This window comes from Eutrigla gurnardus (assembly GCF_963514095.1).
Source record: "Eutrigla gurnardus genome assembly, chromosome: 8".
Lineage (NCBI taxonomy): Eukaryota > Metazoa > Chordata > Actinopteri > Perciformes > Triglidae > Eutrigla > Eutrigla gurnardus.
In genome coordinates, this window is record NC_139922.1 from 6,529,476 (window position 1) to 6,551,480 (window position 22,005).

Below are 22,005 nucleotides of genomic sequence, written 5' to 3' on the forward strand. Positions count from 1 at the left end.
CTTCTCTGAGAAAAATATCCCAGAGGAAGTTTGTACCCTAGAATTATCTTCCTCTCCCCCTCTTTTGCTCCGTCTTTACTTCTCGCTGTCTAGAGTGTTTGCAAAGATTGTTTAACTTGTTGAAACAGCTGAGGCCACTCGTTTAAACATCATCAAGTGAACATGCACACACACACACACACACACACACACACACTAAGCAATTTATTGTCGGGTCTCCATAGAGCTGGGACTGTACATGTAGCTCTGCTTGAGTCTGTCATTACAAAAAACCCAAGGCGTGTCTGTTAACTATTACCAAAAACCAATATGAACAAATGCCTCTTTTCTGTTATAATTACCCAGATAAACCAGAGGCATAAAATGTCCCCTGCATGAGGAAGACACCGCCATGCACACAGCTATGCAACACAACAACATGTTTGAAAGGTCTTTAGATACGTGGCTTAGCAGGAACACATCTGTAAATGTTAAAATGCACACTTTACCGTTATGGTAGACTCTTTTTTCTGTGTACTTACATTTTGTTCACACATTTGAATGTCCATGGATATGACTTTGACTAACCTGTCTACAATATAAGTGCCACATGTGACCTTAAAAAGCCCCAGAAGCGCTGTGAGTGTGTGTTCTATACACATGTGCCTGTACTAAGGATTAAACGCGGTGAAAAGGGGGAACACTTCTCTGGAAGGCAAGCTGAGTCATTGTTTACTTCATCCTCATGCCCATTACCTCCACACCTAGCCTCATACACTCGTGCACACACATCAAACCCAATCTTAGCTTGCACAAAATGCATTAGCCCTAAGTGGAGCAGAGTTTGTTATGTTCTTTCAGTGGAAAACACAGACGGGGGGAAAGTAAGGGCTGAGAGGACGGCAACGGGAATTTGTGATATTATGACAGGGGGTGAAAGGCCGGTAAAGATACGATTACATATTGGGTCGCTAAAATTATTATCATTCCTAGAAATGTCTCTGAAGTGTAAATATTACAAATAAGTTAAATATGTGTGGCCACCATGATCTGAACTAGGTCAGAGGATAAACAGTCACACCAAGGCTGGGGAACTTTAAAAAAAAGTTTGACAAAGGAAATATCTGTCTCTATATATCCAAAAAAAGAAGAAGGGAAAAAAAGACAGCATTCGATCTCATTATTGGATAGTTTCATCTTCATAGTCAAATAGTTGGACAACAAAACGATGTAAAGAGATCCACCTGGTATGAAAAGAGTCTATTGAATATGACTCCAAACTGAATGAGGTGTGGTGCATCCTTGCTGATTCAAGCCAACCCTCTTTGGAAAGGTCACTGCCGTCCCTGAGGTTCTTCATCATTTCTTTCTTTGAAGAGCTAGTGTTTAGTTTCAGAAGCCCTTTATTAACCTTAGAATTAACAACTGTTTTATGGAAAGGGGATGAGGATGCAGTGAAGTCAACAGAGCTCTGAGGTCAAGATAAAAAGCTGGACTGAGTCCGTAATACAAACATCTGCAGATTCAGTGAGAGGGCCACTGTGTGTACACGACCCCATGGCCAATACAAACTCTCCATCTGCATGAGAAGTAAATGTCTGTCAGGCAAAGACCTTGTTTCTCCATTTTTGGAGAGTTGAGGATGAGATGAGGATGCTTCTCATAACATTAAAACATATTTTGAATAATGCACAATTGTCTGATACAGTTTTTTTTATTGCTAAACGACAGCGGGCACAGCTGCAGCTACAAGTGTAAAACTCAGTCTGCACAGCAGCAGTTCATGTGGACCAAACTCAAGCTCCTTTTTCACTGCTTGAACACAGTTTTCAAAACTCTACACACTTCTCTCCTGTTTCACTTCAAATGTCACTCTTTTCTTAAAAGAAGGTATTGATTTATGTGAAGTCACTCAAATGATTCCATCTGTAAAGATGAAAAGTGTCTGACTTCTGTGTTGATGTTTGATGGTAGTGTTTTTCCTCTCAGTGTGTTCTGAGTGACGGTGTGTGTTGTCGTCATGACGATGGTTCACAGCGCTCACTGCACTGAGCTGGTTTTGCAGGTGATGTTTAGCTCAGGTGACATTGTTGTTGCTTTCATGTGCAAACTTCATTTTGACACAATACTTTAATTTCCGTGTTAGCAGAAGAACATCTCAGTCAAAGTAATGAAAATCATCTTGCGACCCCCCCTCTGTGTCCCGACCCCCCAGGGGGTCCCGACCCCCACTTTGTGAATGCCTGTTCTAGACAGTGGCAGGAGAAACCAGCTAGTTTGCTCAGCACATTTGTTCATTATACTGATCAGATCAAGCACATGTATAGTTTCTGTCAAAACCTGACAAATGTTTTTTCCCATTGTATTGTAATCCATCTACAGTGAGGAGCTGCTGTGCATAGCAAACTGAACTTACAGTGTTCAGACCAAGGTGCATGTGCCTGTCAGGTTCATGTTCTACAGGCTGATGGCACTGAGGTGAATGTGCATGTGTTTGTGTGTGTGGTCGGTCTGATCAGAACCTAAACTCATGTCAGCTCCCCTCTGACCTACGGAGTCTTACAGCCTACCAACCTGTCACACTTCGCTCCACAACAGTACGGTTAAATCAATTAAAATACAATACACATGACTACGTTCACACATCCGCACAAGTATGCATTGAACAAGTGGTTGAGCTGGCGTGCACGGACAGGCAAAGAAACACACACACAAATGTAAACACACAAACATCATCTGTGTTTTTGATGAATCTGTAGGTTTACATCACAGATCTCACTGCTGCCAGGTACACAAAATAGTCCAATTATGGCAACACTTCTGTCAGAGTATGAATCTGCTCGCTACAAAGAGTTATGGAGCTGCTGTACCTTTCATGTGGTGCCACGTCAACATTCAACAAGATATCATTTCACAGGAATGAGATGTGTGTATGCTCTTTATGAGAATAAAAGAAAACATTCTCATAAATTCTGCCAGGGCAGGATTCTGTCCTGGCTTGTAAGCCTGGGAGAGGAAAAAGAGGGAGAAAAAAGACAGCCAGGCCTCTGACTTGGCACCCGAACAGGGATCTTTTACGTCCATAAATCACTCTCTCTTAATTCATCCCTTTATCCTGAGGGACACAGTGCAGGCAGAGCCTTTGCTAACAATCTTGTGGATGCACACGGGGAAGTAAGAGAGTGGAATTACTATTACGGTCGATGTAAACAGTCTAAATACAGGGAGCAAGAAGTGGATTACAACCACTGCAGAGTGGTTGTAGAAGTGCATTCTTTGAATTATTTTCGTACAATAAATAATAATTATAAAGCGTCATGATGTTAGTTAGAAGCATTCAACTGTAAAAGGTTCTGGTAAAGGTACTTGTTATTATTTGTTTTATGAGATCCGTGAAACAAGGTTTTTTTCTAGGTTCATTCTTGAGCTTGGCACACAGCGTGAAGCATGTGCAACCCGGTTAAGATGTGGTTAACGATGAAACATTGATGACTCTGCAGTCTACACACATGCCAGACGATCACGATGGTGCATACGGCTCGTATCAACATGCACCCTGTTTCAATCACAAGCTTTGTTTTGGATATCTCATATTGTAATACAATATCCAAAACATATTTACAAAACACACACACACACCAACACGCACTAAACATCACTTTCCAAGGTATCATAACCTCATCAAACAATCCATACTGACCTCTCCATCAGGCCTCTGGTTGTGAGTCAGGGTGGGGTTAGCAGACTGACTCTGGGACAGTTTCAGGGGCAGCAGCGTTGATAGTTTGTCCTTTAACACCTGGTTTTCCTTCCTCATCTGTTCCAGCTCCTCCAGGCGAACCCTGTCTTCCCGCTCCTTCTGCTCGCGCAGATTCTCAATCACTCGCTCCTGAGACAGTAAAAGAAAAAGAGGAAGCGAGGGTTGATGAGAGGTGTGCCTGGGATTAAAGTAAAGAGCCTAGACGGCTATCATCTGCATGCAAGTTTGTTCACATTGAAGAAATGTGTGCTTTGCCCCCATTGTACAAATGATTGTCAGCCCTGTGTGATTACAGTTCTCCTATCATTACTGAAGAGCCGGAGCCAGAGTCTGGCTGTTTAGGCTCACCAGCATGCCTTGCAAAGTGAGGCCAAAGACAAACTCATGAATGCCCACCATAAATAATGCTGCCATAAATAATAGCAGACACGAGGAGATCAGAGCCAAGTAGAACAGAGAGAGATGGAGGAAGTAGGGGAAGGAGGGACGGAGACAGATTTATTGAGAACGGATTGGACAGTACTGTAGATCATTTCTTAACAACTCGGCATTGCATGCTGATAAGCCAAGTTGGAATGTTTACACCATAATTTCCCCTATTCTCTAATCACATCGGACAGTGGGAGGACCATGGCTTTGGGCATTGGCTGGAGACCAGCTCCACGCCATGGGTGGCGGAGTATGCAAGGTGTGTGCGCGTTTGTGCGCGTGTGTGTGTGTGTGTGTAGTAGGTGTGCGTGTTAAGGTGTATGTGTGTGTGTTTAGGTGTGGACTGAAGTGATTATCAAGGTGTTTACTCAGGTGTTTATTTAGGCACAGAGCACAGCTCAGCAATGAGGCTTTACGATGTGGCATCGCCACATGATTGGCAGCTTTAAACCCCTGGGTAATTGGACAAATACACCCACTAACTAGACCTGGCACAGTAACGCACTGCATAGTGGTCTTTGGAGGAGAGGGCGAGAGAGAGAAAACATAAAGAGAGAGAGACCACATGGCTAATAGGTCCTGGGTGCTTTCCTCGCATTATGAAATATCTCTAGGATGTTTGGGGTTTAGCGAAAGAGACCAGGATGTGATAATAAAAACGGCCTCTATGAAGCTTAAGTGTGGAGCACACATAAACACAACACAAACACACACATAGCATCACCGACAGGCACACACGCACATATACAAACACCAAAGAGCAGGGCTCGGGCACAATGCCCTCGCCTGTTAATTAGAACCACAGCACTGTGGCGAGCGACTGGCTCCAAGAGCAGGTTTGTGACAGGGAGTGTGATTAGCAACACACACACTCGCTCTTGTAAACACATTACACCCACCCTGTGTTGACCACAAAGTCTGAAAAGCTCGCCAACGCTCTCCTCATCGCAGCTGAATTATATGTAGGCTGCATCAGAAGTGGTTTCTGGGTAAACAGATGGGCCGAGGCAGAAAAAGGGATTTACAGTTTATTGTGCCATTATGCTATTCATTTCAAAGTCTGTCGGCAACAAAAACAAATGTAGGTGATAAAAGATCATTTTAAGTGAAAACATCTCTGTACCGAATGAAAAACACAGCCGGCCAACGTCTATTAATAGACTGATGAGCGTGAGCACAATGCAAACAATCGTTTTTTTGTTGTTGATTGAGTATTCACTCTAGTTCAATTAAAATGAAATCCAACACAATTAAAGGGAATAATCGCAGCTTATATGTCAGACAAACTCACTCCCTCACACACACACACACATACATTCATACCTCTGAAGGAGTCACCCATCCCTGTGTCTGACTCCACTTAACCTCCTTTCACACGTCACACTTATCATTGTGTAAAGAACAAACTTCCATTAAGAATCTCCCATTCAGAATCAAAGTTAAGTTTGTAATGCACACATATGAAATCATTTGAACTTTGACCCCTTGAGCCACGCTTGTATTAGCTCATTGGCATTAGCTGCAATATTCTTCACAATGACTCAGATTTTGTCATGGAAGCTTGTGTAGATTCTTTTCTACCTACCTTGTTCCTTCAGTCTCTATGATGATATGTACTTGGCAGGTCACAGCATCAGTAACATAAGGTAATGTTGCAAACAGAAATATATAAGCATAAACATACACATCAAAAACGTGGCAGCCACTGGAATAACAAGACGTACAGCTGGATATCCATATCTGTCCGAACTGGGAACCCTATAAAGTCTTACGCGGCAGCCAGTGCCAACAAAATGTAAACCAGCATCCATCTTTTAGCCTACAGTACAAACAAACGTGTAAATGGGAACCATTTTTAGCCTCCAGCGCCAAAGAAATCATTTTCCAAGACCGTAGTACCAACAAATGTGTGCTAGCAACAACTTCAAACATGCAACAAACCTAAGCAAGATCAAGTCGCTGAGAAATCAAGCCAGACGGTATAAACTGCCAGAGTAGGCTAACTTCCCCATGGTCAGGTCCGTACGGATCAAATCTGACCTGTTTTCAAGTCTGTCTCCAATTAGAAATTACTGGCACCCTGAGTGCAAATTTATAAACACATCTCTAACATCGTGTGCAGAAAAAGAAAAAAAAAAAAACATGAGCATTCCACTTTCTTGAAAGTAAATCATTTATCTGGGAACAACACAGCGAAATTGGTTTTATCGGGTAAATGAACCCGCACGATGAAATGCACTGCATTTTATTGAAGACAAATCACCACAGTGGCCAACTAGACCATTCATCTTTAATGTTAGTGGTGGCATGCTAGCTCAGTGGTGTTTAGGTGCAGCTTTATGGAGACCAGCTGCTCTCTCGTGTTGCCAGAAGACAACAAATGCTGCACGTTAACAACCTCGATCCAGCCCATCCATTCACCTGTCCACCCACGGCTCGTCAGGTTACTTCACACTAACTTCTATGGTTGAACGGCAACGCAGCTTTTACACTGCAACGTATCTTCCAATGTACAGTACATGGATGCATACAGTACTCATTATACTATTTGCAACTATGGAAAATCAATGATATTGATATTTTACTAAACTTGGACCAGGACTGTACAAATCCCATTGAGACTTAATGTTACCGTCATAGTAGTCTCTTTCCTTAAGTTGACAAATGTTCCTCTATATGTGCGTGGCTGTGTTATCTGTTACTGAATTTCCATCCCAGTCTGATCCTATGTAACTGTATTCATCTTGCCAGCTCTGTTCTTTCTCTTCTTTCAAATGTCTTGCAGAAGTTGCTCATTTTTTACTCTGCCTCCACCCTAACATTCCTTGACCTCTCCCTCCCTTCATTCTGAGGCCACCTCTTCCATCAGGGCTGTGCCTCTTCTGCCTGCGATTCCACTTTTCCATCCCTCCGTCCCTCCCGTTTTCGGAGCTTCTATCCTCCTCTTATTCTATACATCATTCCCTCCCTATGTTCAGCGCAGTCACAGACAGGGACTAATCCTTTGTCTATGTTCACCTTAGACCTCCCTCCTCCTTCTCTCCCTCACTGTTTTCAGAGAGGACCTCATCGAGTGTGGTCCGCCGTCTATAAATCAGGCGGCCGTGTCAGTAAATCATGGCAGTGAGTAATAGCGAAGCACGCAACTTAATTAAGCCGTATGCCAAATACCAACTTCCTGATAGACCAGTGTGCCTCAGTAGGTAAAACTTTCCAGACCCTTCAGGCGAGGTGGTGATAAAGTTTTTATTTGTCTGTTGTTATATAAACATCTGAGTTTTATTTTCCTTCATTAATAGTAATAATAATAATAATCATTCTTCACACCGTCCAGCAACAATTCAAGTCTCTTTTTTCAGCAGGTATTAATAATGCCATGCTCACACCCAGTTCATCCCTCCCCTGTGTCCTGTACCTTTTCTGACAGGGCTTCCTCCAGTGTGGTCAGGGCTGTGTCTGTGTTGCTGGAATCCGTTTGAAGGCCCTGGACCCGTTCCTTCAACCCAGCCAGCTGTTTGTCCTTATCCTTTAACTGCTCCAACAGGTTCTCAATCTGGAGAGAAACGGACAGACACGGAGAAGGAGAAGGACGGATGTGAAACAAACATGTTACAATCACAGAAATCCAATGAGTCATGGGCAGAAAAGGTACAATGTACACATTGTCACACTATTGTGACTGGAGACCTTTGCGGTACCATGAAAAGAAATGATCCCATCGGCCAATTCATCAAGAAGATGGATCTAGACACTGAATAGTGTGCTCAGCCTCTGGCCGCATTCTCCAATTTCCTGCTGTAATGTCTTCCATTCTGGCAAGGCATCTCAAAGATGATCAGCAATGAACGTCTCCCCTGTATGGCTCGGTTCAAGACGATTATGGTTGGAACCATAAAGAAAGAAGACGTTAGACGTTATCGGAGAGGTGCAAACAACACCAATCAGCTTCAGCACTAGTTTAGTAGCATTATACGAAGTTGGTTCAGCCCTTATGCTCCGCATCTGCCTTTCTGCGGCTAACCTCATGTCGCTTAAGTGGTGTTGTAATAGCCAGTTGTGGTGTTCAAAGCCTTTATCTGATGAACATTGGCAAAACACAACACAAACACACAAAGACACATGCACAGGCACACTCACACAAACAGGCCCACATACACAAACACAAAACGCTCCGAGCTGTACCAAACAAAACACTAGCAGATGCAGCTGGGCTAGGACACAGCACGATGCAATGAGGTCTCCAGAAATTAGTAACAAAGGGACAGCACATGCGGTGACAGGACATTGTGACATGGTGACTTAGAATTTCCAAACGCACACTCGACATTTCTTTGAAATTGAATTAATGTCATCTTGATAAAAAAATTTTAAAAAGTTAGTTCAATTTGATCAGTGGATGGACGGAGGTCCCCTGAGACCTACGGCAGAGAGCATCTATTTCCCTGTCTCCAACTCCTTTAGTGGGTTTTTTTCTACAGACAGACAAAGCACCATTCACTCACTGCTGCAAAGCATTAATTCCATATTTGACCCAAGTCGTCCTTTCTCAGCTCAGGGCTCGAGTTGTACAGAAGAAAGGCACATGCACTGAAAAGAATTCATTATTTAATGAACATGAGAATCCCACAAAAATACAAGAAAAGCACTGCAGGCCACCAATAGACCACATTTTAACAGAGATGGTGACGGGCTAGAAAATATCTGGGGGGGGGGAGCTGCATTCCAGTCATGGGTACATAGATAGATAATGTCCAAATCTCCACAGCTATTTTACAAATGAATCCAATTAGACTGTGGACTTTGGTGTTCTCAGCTCCCCGGAGGGAAAGAGCAAGGATTTAGAGGAGCCATCTTGGTTTTGGCAATGGAGGGAAAGTGGCAGGAGGGGGTGGGAAAAAGCAGTCAGGAGCCTTCAGCAAATCTTGATTAATGTTAATGACAGTCATTATATAACGAAGCTAAAAGCTCTGATTGGTCAGTCAACAGGCGATAGGGACATTAAACCCTTCAGGGAATGATGGGAAAGCTTCACACTCCCCATGTTAGATAGAATTCCCAGCATTTCATGATTGGCCCATGGGTGTGTTGGATGGGATTTAATGTGTCATTCTTTGTTTGTTCTCTCATGTTTCTGTCATTCATGTGAGTAGGGCGGGGAGGTACTTTTCACTTTTTTTATTCATGGGATGTAGGCACTTCAGCGCCAAAGCTAGTCATGTTCTAACACTCGGGATCTCCACATCACAAAGCACCGATGACTCCTCACAGATTAAACAGGACTGACGCTGGAACATGCCTATCTACACACACAGTAAACACAAGAGGAAGTACAAACAAACCAAATATATGGCTTTGGCCTCAAGTTGAAGCAGCTCGGTAGCTTAGACATACCTTGTTAAAATAAATCATGAAATGGTAAATACGCACTGAAACATATACACATGCACTCATGCACACCCTAGCTCCCGATCCCAATGGGCACCACTGAGCCTTATTTCAGGTCAAATTGAGCATGTTGCCTCTGGTCTTAGATAAATGATTACATTCTTTACCAGGCTAAAGTTTGCTTTGGCCTGGTTGCACAAAATAACAACCTCCCGATGAAATATTTAGCCATGTTGCTCTGCCTTCTGTGAAATTGTGCAGAAAAACGTTTAACAGAACTTAAACGTTGTATCGGCGTATGAGGAGTCATGTGAGTCATGGATATGGGAAAGAGGGCAAGGAATTCTGTCAGAACAGAGAAAGACTTTTGTTGACAGGCAAGGCACAGGGCAGCCTTTCTGGCAGACGGGGGGGGGGGGGGGGGGGCTCCCAACCAGTAGCTCGGTTGTTATGATGAGAACAGCAGTCATTCATTTTATCTCTGAGTGTATGAGGCCACCTCAAACTATACTCCTGCATCTCTCTCTTTCTCTCACACACAGACACATGCAGGCTTTTATCATTAAACCACTGTGCATATGTCATCCCACTCTGCAACCACACACACCTCCTGCTGTAGCAGACCACCTACGATAGGCCGCTGCCATGACTCTACGGGCCAGGCACTGCGGTGTGGACTGTCTGTCTCAGCGAGTGTGTATCCTTCTGAGAAACCATGACGTCTGTCTCGCTCGTCTCCCACACACATGGCTCCCCACTGTTTACAGCATTACTGTTTTGACTCTGATAACTTTATCAACAAGCTGATAGGATGGTACCAGGTTCTCCTTGTGTCATGTGCGGCTACCTTGTACTGATCTTTTGCCAAAAAAAAAAAAAGCAGTTGATTAATCATCCACATAATTACAGTGTGTAAAAACTGAAATTACTGCCTTGCGGTTGTATGTCTCCACTAACCAGTGAAGTTGCAATTTACGTCCATGTCTGTCTCAAGTGTCATCACTTCATCAATTCATCCTATAAGACAGTTGTGTGGAATTGTCAGAATAAGCTTATCAATTATGGCAAAAAACATGTTTTTATGAGGTCACAGTGACCTTTTACCACCAAATTCTAATCAGTTCATCCTCGAGTCCAAGTGGAAATTTGTGACAAAATTTGAAGTTTCAAACACTAGCTGACATATATTCATGTTAAGTTAAAAAGTGAATAGACGTCAACAAAACCATTGTGATCTGTTTAGAGGGCTGTGAAACTCACTGGGGGCCTTGTTGATGCCGTGCCGTTGCAGCCTTTAGAGTATGATCATGATTAGGACAAGCTGAGTTCTAAAGTAATGGGAAAGAAGTTAGTGAAACAGTATCAGGCTCAATGTTTCTGGCGAAAAATGGTGATCTAAAAGCAGCTTGTTCCGGAGCAGAACCACAAACCCGGTCGACCCGTCTGTCTTCCATCCAAATTATGAACTAGAACTCGGTGGCCTCCAGAAGAATCATTTCTGCCGAACACAAAGGAGACCAGCGTGGAGCACGACCACTATAAAAATACAATCATTTGTATTTTTAAAACTCTGTTGGACCAATAAAAATACCAAACAAGAATTGGTCGCCCTTCCCTGAAAGGCAACTCATTTCTCTGCGCTTGTCATCACCTCTGAAAATATGACAGGAATAGTTGTAAAAACCCGAAGATCCTGGCGTTGATACAGTACGTATGCGCATGCATGTACACACGCAGCCACACAGCCACACGCAAACTGGACACTCTGTAGTAACACGGCGTGTACTTCCCCGGGGAAATCTAGGTCACAGATACTGGGAATGTCATACTGCTACTTCAAGTACTCCACAATCACACACTTCAATCCAAGTGTATATGTGTGTGTTTACGTATGCGTGTTACAGTATACTCAAACATGTACACCTGTATCCTGTTCCCATCTCCTCCCATGAGAGCTTGTTGATTCCCAGATTAATAAAACATTTCCTCCTGCTCCAGAGCACTCAGTTGTGGCTCTTCAAAGAGAAATACAGTTTGGTCTTAAAGCTCAGGGAAGATAGTGACCTTTTCAGTGTGAGGAGGGTGTGCACTTCATTTAACCCCCGTCCCACCACCCACCACCCACCCCCACCACCACCCCATCTCCGCCTTTGAAGCAGAGACACCGGCAACACTGGCAGACTGAAGAAACCTTGATACTGTGTAAGCTGGCGCCGCCATGTGGCAATTCTCTGCAACAGGCCTGTTCATCAGCTTAACAGTTTATTTAAAATGGAGATTTTTTTTCTGATTTTCCTTTGCAAACATCACAATCACACAGCCACAGAGGAGACTCAAAATCCCAGAGTTCTTTGAATAAGTGAAACCCATATTCATGAGATGTGACACTTCACATCTTCACTCTGCGGAGCAAGGTAACACAGAACACTGACCTCTCTACTCCCAGAATGAACTCACACAATTCAGTAAGGGCGATCACCTTCTACACACTACCTCATAAGTTCTGTTGAATAAGAATAGCAGCTCAACGTGAAATTGTCAGGAAACATTAATGGGGTTAGCTACTGACAGGAAACCATGTACCCATAGCTCAGATGTCTCCACCAGATATAGATCTCCACTGGCTGGGAATGTACGTACGGGGACAACGTGACAAAAAAAACCAACCCAAAAGCAGAAAATGACACCTCTCCCCTATTCCCATCGACATGACCTTCCTGATGTCATGCAGCTTTGCTCGAGGAGTCATGACTCATCTGTTATCGACCAGAACGATGGAGCAAAATGACTTCATAAGACGAGTGGTGCCCGAGAGAGAGAGTTAGAGAAGGGAGGCTCAAGAAGTACGATGCTCAGGTTCTGAAATCATCTGCACTTTTCTAAACAAGGAAAAGCAAAGGCCATTCTTTATTTCTGTCAGGGAACGGTTGTTCCTTCCAAACTACCCTAGACTGTATGTCAAAAGTTCCCCTTTTCTTTTATTTTTAAATGTTAGCCAACACTTGTCTGCACAAGAGGGCTGATCACAATTACACAAGAGCATTTATTGTGCCAATGTGTACCAGCATGTGTGCTAGCGTGCCTGCATGTCTCTCTATATCTGCTGTGGTGTTCTCTACCAAATCTCTTTTGCCTCCAAACCAAAGAGGATCGTGCTGAGGCAAGATCTAGTGTTGACAAGCCAAACAAGCAGGTCCTTGCCGATCCTACAGCCGAGGGGAGGGAAAAAACGTTTGTTGAGGTGGAACTAGCAAACGAAAGAGACAGAATTTTCTACGGGTATCACTACGATTACAGCTGAGTCCTGTGACTCTCACAGCATATTATTCTCCGTTTCCCCAACATTCATTCTGCTCCTAACTACCAGCCCCGTTTTAGAAATACAAAGGTGCTCTATGTTCATCAGCGACATACACACTCGTGCTCATTTGAATGCAAACGCACAGGGATAGTTTTAATGTGAGAAACAATATCCAACCTCAAAAAGAGATCAGAGAAAAAGCCCACACTATTTAGCTTTTCTGCATCATAAAGGTTATTATTTAACAGCAGATTATATTTATGTAATTCCATTTATGGAATGCCACACCAAAGCTTTGAAATAACAACTGCATAACTTTAAACATGAATTTGACAATAGATTCCTGCAGACAAAACTCCAGGAGAGGACCATGGAATGGATAAGATCTCCTAAATAGTGCAGCTGCTATCGTCAGCGAGGTGGTGAGGAGTTTACAGAATGATTTTAATATTGCATGGAGGCTAAGAGCTCATTACAGTCACATTCCCAGCCATCTCAACTGGTCAGTCGCTCTTAATGACTGTTACCAGGGGTAACCAGGAAAAAAGGCCCTACTTCAGTCACTCAACTAAAAACAGTGCTTCACAGATGAGGTTTGGAGGAAGAAGAAAAAAACAAGCTACTCAGAAAAAGTATTTCACTCACACAACTGCCTCGCCAAACACTTCCTAAAAAGTAATCATCTGTGTTTGCATTAAACCGTTATTGCTCAAACAAAACTCCCCCGAAACTTTGATCTAGCCTTAATGGTAAATTTACCATCAAGGAAACAAAAATATTTAAGTAGCTTGATAAATTAGGCCTGCTGTTTGTGTATGTACTTAAACAAATTTGCATACTCCCATACACAAACAGGAAACCATAGATCCATGTCTAATTCCGTACATCCGTTGTAACACGTGGCTTATTCTGAACATACAGTACTGATCTCTGAGGAATACACACTCAATCAGGCTGTGATTGTTATCATGAATGCCGGGCCAGGTTCAGGCAACGGGGGCTACGTGTAGCACTAACACAGATGACAAGCAGACGTCCTCCCTCTCTCCACACACATTCCTCCAGAAATCATTCACACCGAGACCCTCCACTGCATTCATGTCAAATAGATACCAACAAACAGACACAGGCAAACATATGTGCACACACCCACACACACACCCACACACACGCATAATGACAGTGAGAAATACAAGCAAGTGTTGTTTTCATTGTGATCTGTGAGCATGACACTCAGAAATGACACTCCTGCAGACCCCAGAACTGTTCAATGAAGACAGATTGCACTTGTGCGAGCTAAGCTGTACGTGAGTGTGAGGGTGTCTGTGTGTGAGTCGGCCAAGTTGATCCACGTCCATGCTCTTTAGACTCAAGACCCTATCTCTGACCCCCCCCCTCCATGCTCAGCTGTGGAATGCTGCAGTGATTGCTGGGTAATTACCCTGACGCTTTATTCCTCTGCTCCCAGCACCATTAGTATTAATTCTTTTCTTTTTCTCCTCTTTGGAGTGAGTGAATGGGAGGCCTTTGATCTGAAAGAGAGGAAGAAAGAATGAGAGAGTGGGAGAGAAAGAAAGACATTAGACGTGGCCACCCGGTGGGGACCACAGCCGCTGTGTGTGGAGCTGGAGCTTCTGACCCCCGCACACTTTACAGTGATCTGGTCAGACAGGTCAAATACACCATGCAGTGATATGGTTCAGAGAGACAGAGGGTCAAACTGTGGCCCACTCGAGACAGGAACTGAAGGGCCTCAGATCTTAAAGTAAGAAATATTAACACTCGACTGCCAACAGGTTAGGTCAAACAGGTCAGCCTGAGTTATGGCTTGTGTCATCATCAGGATACAGTCAGGTTTAGGTTCTTCATCAAGTCGCAGAGTCATCAAACACGTCTCATCTATTTTCTTGCAGTACACATGTTGTGGTCAGGAAGAAGACGGACTTGAAACAGCCTGACATATGGCCCGACACTGAGTTTTTCTTGACTGATGTGTTGCCTGGCTCCAATCAGCCAGCCTCAGGCTCTCACCATTAACCTCGGCTGATTGCTGATAGGAGCAGAAGGGGGATACGGGGGGGGGGGGGGGGGGGGGGGGGGCTATCACAGGCTGTTTACCGGAACCTCCCGAGCTACAACGGGCTTATCTGTAGCCATGTCTCTTCATTGTGATTGGTCAGATGGAATCCATTAGGATAAAAGGCATTGGTGGCCTCATCACAAGATCTATCAGGATCACACACACGCTCATACACAGAAAAGGTACACGTGTGTTCGTGAGTTATACGGCTCTCTGAGAAATACAGCTGTTGCACACATAGAATTACTCACCAGTGAGGCCTACAGTGTAATTAAAGAAGGTATGTCAGACATTCACTGATTTGGTTCTGAATCGGATGGTATTCAAGCTATGCACCTCTACTTTATAACATTATTAGTAGTAATGTCATTAGTTAGGGTTGGGTATCTTTTGGAATTTTTCAGTACCAAGTGCCAATGAAATGTGCTGGAGTTTCAGTACCATACGTTTCAATACCTTTGTTCTGTTTTTTTTTTTCTTCTATAAAACCCTTTTTTCCCATTTAACAACATTTTTGAAGCTTCTCATTGCATTAGCATTCAGTGCTGTCTTAACTGAAGTAGCATCGCAACTTAGATGAATGAAACAGTCTAATGTAAGCAGTTGCCTGATCGAGGTCTGGGAAATATCCGACCAAAGATCTAATAAACAGGAGTAAGAATCAAGCCGGCCATTTGATGCCAACTGGCAGCACTTGACAGTTTTCGATACTCTGAACTATAGTAGATTATAGAAAGTAATCTAATGTATTGAGGTTTGTTACCCAGCCCTCGTCAAGCTGCGTCATTGGACATAATGACCATTTTAGGCCTAACACCTTAGTATATAAGTATTCTAGGAAGTGGATTCAAATTGGAGAAAGAGATAATTGTCCATCATGCACATCTGGAGACTAAAGCATAAAGCAACGCTTTGTTAACACACACACACACACACACACACACACACACACACACACACACACACACACACACACACACACACACACAATAAACAATAGGCCAATGCTGAACTAATATTTTACTTTCTGCAAACAGAAAGTAAAATAGCAGTTCCCATCGCTATCCATATGAATCAAACCCAAAAGTGCCAGTGAGGTCTGGGGGCAGTGTGTAAAACATGTGAGGGAGAAAAGAAAAGAGAGCAAAAAGAGCACCAAAGGCTTTTTGTTGTACATGGTCATCATAAGCCTGCATGGATCCAGTAGTTTGCTCAAAATGCCACCAATATACGTTATATTGTAATGACTTAACAAGGGATATGAAAAAGTAGTGTATTTCAACAATAATAAAAACTCCAAAAACTTGAAAAATGAAGAAGAGCAATAGCACAACTGCTCCACAGAGTGAGATCAAAGTGGGGAGGAAACGGAGGAAATGTAGAAGGCCAGGGAACATCTCGATTTATCTCTATATCACTCTCTCCCTCTACTTTTCTTCACAATCAAAGGCCTCGCCGTGCTGATGACACCAAGCCAGAGCAAGTGCTGAAAGAGTCTGGCAGAGTGTGCTCTGAAACAGAGCTGGTTTCCCCTGAGAAAGTCAAGGGGATACCTGCTAGACACTATCATAATGAACAGAGACCCTTGTGTACGGGGCATCCTTCTGTAGACATACACACACAAACATACACACATATGCCCGATGTGGCCCAAGCAGACGTAATCACATCTCTCTGTCTGTGGTTGCTATAGGGAGAGACCATGATAGGGGATACTATACTTCCATGCACAAAGCCAGCTTTTTTAAAAGCATGAATATGGATTGAGATGACCACAATGTTTGAACATGAATAACACATGTATGCCAAAACCACACCACAACCGGCCCTGCGTGTGTACCTCCCACACCCCTACCCCCCACCCCCAGCAAAAGAAAAAAAACGACCAAAAATGAAAAAATAAATAAATAAATGCATCATTATGCATTGGTCATGGTCTCGTAGACCAAGGGCTCAAACAGAGCTCCCACTGTTCTGGGTTGTGATACATAAGACCGAAAATGCCGGCGCAAACCTAGCATATGCATTTTCGTTTTTCATTTAAAGACCTCATTTTTTTTGTTTTTTTTGCTAAATTCAGCCTCTAACTATTAGGATCAATGTAGGTTTCAAACTACAGCAATGACCTCATGGTACCATGATATAAGTCATGGTGACTGTCCATGGAGAGGCCCCTAGGAAAAGATAAAAAAAACTCATACTCTCCCGAGACACAAAATAGGGCGCCAATGAGCGATGTACTGTATGCTGGAAATGAAGGTAGTCGCTGCAGTGGTGCACTACAAAACCTTAACGATGGTTTAGCACTGGTCTACCCGTGACTCATCTGCCCCCAGTCTGGGAGTCATTTCTCCAGGAGACGTGAAACTACTGTACGAAACCACCATCAAATCAAAACGTTAACGGACTCCTTATCAAAACAGTACTAGTTATGAAATCAATGTCACCTGAAGAAAAGAAACAGATGATTATAATTTTAGGAAAGGGACAGTTCATTTGCATATTGTGTAAAATACAAATAGACAGAACAAGTGAGGACACCTGTGTCTGCGGCATCTGTGTCTCTTCAAACTGAAAGAGTGCCCCTATTCCACTGATTCTTTGAATTAGCTCGCTTGGCAAACATGAACTTAATAAATACTTCCTTCTTTTAAAACTGCATAGTAAACATTGTATGCTTTTGACTGGAGTCAATACATTTTTATACGTTTAGTTATTTAAAAAACAAAACAATAATTAAAACAGAAAACAGTCATTAGGAACAGAAGTACCGACAAAGGCATAAAACGTGGAATGACAGAATAAAGCACCTGTGAGATATGACAGCTGTAGGGTCTGTGGGGCCCCCTGTTGGTGGGATGAGGGTTGAACGTCAAAGTCAGAGAAGTCTCATAGATAGAAGTGTGGTTTCACTGAAGTACTCTCACTTGCATAAATATATAGTCATCTCTTGACAATTAAAATACTTGACAGAAACCTAAACATCTTGAAGGTGACTAAATCTTTAATCACTCTGTAAAATTCAAATACATTAAAAGTCACTACAGTGTCTCAAAACATACAAAACCACAGAGGAGCAGGGAAGGGAGGAATAATTGAGTCATGAAAGAATAAAAACCGTCAACATGAAGGGGTTCACAAAGTACAATTAGATACACCAAACAGCCTCCCTCTTGTGATTTACATTTTAAAACTTATTCCAGCTTATTTCGTACCGTTACACTCACGTTACAATCCTCCTGACTGCTGTTACTTTTAGCTTTCCAAATGTCAGTTCCTTATGACCGGAACGACAAGTTTGCATGCGAGTGCATACACACACACACACACACAAGAGCGAAAAACACACCAAATAATCTCTCATCAGCTTGTTTCATCAACACCAACACTGGTGGAGAATTTAACCTGTTAGTAGTGACGATAGAGAGCTTGCTCGTAATAACACAGATGTATCCCCTTGACCCTCTGCTGTCAAGGTTTGTGTGTGTGTGTGTGTGTGTGTGTGTGTGTGTGTGTCTGGTATAGACATTGACTCTTTACGTCACAAAGGGAACATCCTCAAGAGATTAATAGCCTGTGAACTGTGTGTAGTTGACTCATATAGAGCTGATAATTTTACGAGTTGGAGGCCAGCCACTCAGTCGACTTTTAAATGATCTAAGCTAAACCTCATCCTATTGTGTCATAAAAGCAACAGTCCTTGTTCATATTCATATAACTTCATGAGGTTATCTGTATCTGGAATGTTTTGTAATCTTCAAAAAAGTGAACTATATAGGAAATTCACCCTTGATATTTAGATAAGAGGAAGTGTCAGGGAAACCTTCATCCTGTCCTGGGAAGACTTCAAACACACAAGGTCAGTCAATGTCTTTTACAATGTGACTCAATGCCTTATACAGGATGAAAAATGGATGGAAACAGGGTCGCTTCCAAGCTACATTCCTGTCTTTCCCCTTGTATACAGATTTTTAGTTTTATTATGTCCAGCCACGAAACCAGATTTTTTCTGTTTAGAAATACAACCAAGGAATGATTAGTCATAACCAGTTACACGGATGGTTCACCCAAATATCTAGTCATGTAAATAAAGTATTTAGCCAAGTTTTCTGGCGCCACCAAAATAAAACAGAGATCGATGGAATTTTATTTGTGGAGCTTCTGGAAAAACCTTTTTTTTTAATTTTTAAAATCTGGGAAATCCACAGACCCCAGCAGTATTAAGAGCTACTGTCTACTGAAGAAAGATTCCCTATAAATTGTTCCAGGTAATTCATAATCCAAAGTTTGTGACCTCGATCCCAATGAGGTTAACAACACTAACAGTGTCTTGCTGTTGTGTAACTCTTCTTTTTTTAAGTTATTATTGGGCATTTTGCCTCTACTGGAAAGCTGATATTACAGAGACAGAGGAACAAGTGGAGAAAGATAAGAGTATAGCAACAAAGGTCTGCCGCTGAAATCAAGCCATGGACATTGTGGTTATGTGGTATGCACCTTATTTGCGGGGAACACTTAACTCATTGTTTTTTTTTAATATAGTCATCACCTCTAAGTTTAGAGCCGTTCTAAGCCTGTAAACATGGTCATGTCTTTTAGATGTTTGCTGTATTGTGTATATAGGCTACAGGCTTGGGGAGTAACAGATATATGGAACAGCATTATGTAAGTAGGATACCAAAAAAAGGTAACTGTCTTCCCGTACAGTTACAGAAAAAAAGACGTAATCAGATTAAAGATACCTTTTGAAAAAATGCTACAATTTTAAATTCCAATTTATAATTTTAAAGTAATGTAAAATTAGATTTTTGTGTCATATCTTATAAGTCAGTGTTTTTACTGCGCACCACACCACATGTCATGATTCAAAGTAAAGAATGATACACATCATGCACGTGCCCTTACAAGACTTTACGAGGACACTGGTCTGGAGTGAAATGTTTTCCAGTTCATTATCATGGCCTCCAGATCAGAGAACGCTTTCTTTGGCTGGAAATATAGATAAATATAAATATATTTTGTGTTCAAAGCTGAAAAACGAAACAACCTCAACGTGCAGTGCAGCTTATGCCTAAGTTTATGGCAGTTTAATTGAAGTTTTGAGTGTGAAGTGTGAATGGCATGTACTTAACAAAGAACATTTTAATTAAATGTGCATTATTACTGCTATAACTGCCATAAATGCACATGAAATATGAAGGAATAGCTGGGGAAACAATCAATCTAAACACTATATGCATATTTGGTATTGAGGTAATGCAAATGTTATAGGAAAGTAATCAAGTTATATTACCTTAAAATTATGATACCAGGATTAGGTTACTGAATACATTTTTTGAACAGGTAATCAGAAATTGTATCAAAATACCTTTTTAAAAGTACTCCCAACCGTGTATATATATATGCGTTTGAGTTGATGGAAATAGAAATTGAACTCTGACCTGTGTGAGAGTTGGTTATGTTGAGAGAGAAGTACTGCTTGTAATGTGATGCATAGAATTTAGAACTTAGAACTAAGAACTAAGAATTATGAACTCTACACATCATAACGGAAGTGGCTCAAGAGAGTTGTGTTGAGATGTAGAGCATGTCGATTGAACACATTGAGACCTTGAGGAGCAAAATACCCCATCGCACAATTATTACTCTGAAACTTAATTGAGGACCTTTTGGTGGTAAGTACCATATTTGCCTCAAAGTACACTCAGACCATGTTTTTCTGAGAGAAACTGCATGTTTGTGTGAAGAGACGCACATAAACAAAATGATGAAGGCTCTGGAGATGGAAAGGCAAAGAGTGACCAAAGAAAGAGAGAAAGGCCTTTCAAAGAGAAAATACTCAAATGGCTGAGATGAGGAATACCTTTTATTGAAAATTAAGAAAAACGTTCAAGAAAGAACTCAATTTTTAGGGAAAGACAGGCCTTTACTGCAGAAAGAAACGCTACATGTGAGAAAAGGAAGGTCTTCAAGACAGAAAAGAAAGAGATGGCCATGGTGAGAGAGGCCTACATTAAAGAGCAGTCAGACATCCAGAGGATGAGAGATGTTCTGCAGCTGGAAAAGGAGATACAAAAAAAAAAAAAAACTTTCAACAAAGAACTTGAGGAAAAATGTAAAAAAGATTTCGAGAAAAGCTTCCATTCAAGAAAAGAAAGACAGCAAAGAGGTGGAAGTGGTGGTGAAGAAGGAAATGCATCAATGAAAGAGCAGAAAAAAACACCAGTCAAAAAGGTCATTACAACCAGTGTTGTCAATGTAGCAAACAATTCATCTTCCTGCTTCATGAATCAAGAAAAGTACAAATCAAAGATGCACAAAGATACAGACTTAGAAATCTCCCCAATGAGACTTTGCCATGTATGTTTACTGTCTGTGTATAAATAACAGTCTGTTCTTTTTCCACTGATGGAATTTAACAACATTCTTTTGAGTCTTCAAGAAATCCTAAGAAATAATTTTCAGGAAGTTAGGGGAAATCTCAACAAAAACAAAACTTTTAAAATGTCCTGATGAATCAAAGTTTGAGAATTCCACAGGTCATTTAGGATACTAAATCAAGCTTCACATTCAGGTCAGCCTCAACACGTTTGTCGGATGTAGGATCAGCGTCATTGCTGAAGAACATGCAGTCCTTTATTTGCTTTATTTGTTATTCTTTTTTAACTATTATGCATACTGAACACCAAGGCAAATTCCTTGTATGTGAAAACGTACTTACACAGCAATAAAATAATTCCTGAATCATGATTTAGGACGCACACGCTTGGCATTTATATTTCTGTTGTGCCTGCAAATAATCAATACACACAGAAAGCTTGTCTGTGTATTTTATAATAAGCCAGCAGTGAGTATGAAGCCAAGAAAGGAAAATAAATTTCACTCCTAGCTCCACGCCTACCTTTCCAATGGGAAACAGTAAGTTTTAACCCCCAGGGACTGTTGGGAAATAGGAAGTTTGGGAAACCAATTAGATTGTGGTCAGTATGCAGTGTGGCTAATTGAGTGAAATACCCGTTGGTTCACAGCGTTCTTCATTCAAATATCTATCCATCCATCCATCCCTCCATC

The 22,005-nt window shown here is 42.0% G+C and overlaps 1 protein-coding gene across 1 annotated transcript in view; it reads right to left on the minus strand.

The window, feature by feature from the left end:
- LOC311016637 (ERC protein 2-like) overlaps window positions 1–22,005 on the minus strand; it is a 147,562-nt gene that overhangs the window by 86,889 nt on the left and 38,668 nt on the right. The window contains exons 11-12 of the mRNA XM_084014475.1: window positions 7,584–7,721; window positions 3,680–3,868 (exon numbers count right to left, since the gene is read on the minus strand). Of these exons, the coding sequence (XP_083870601.1) occupies window positions 3,680–3,868; window positions 7,584–7,721 (327 nt within the window). The remainder of the gene's footprint in view (window positions 1–3,679; window positions 3,869–7,583; window positions 7,722–22,005) is intronic.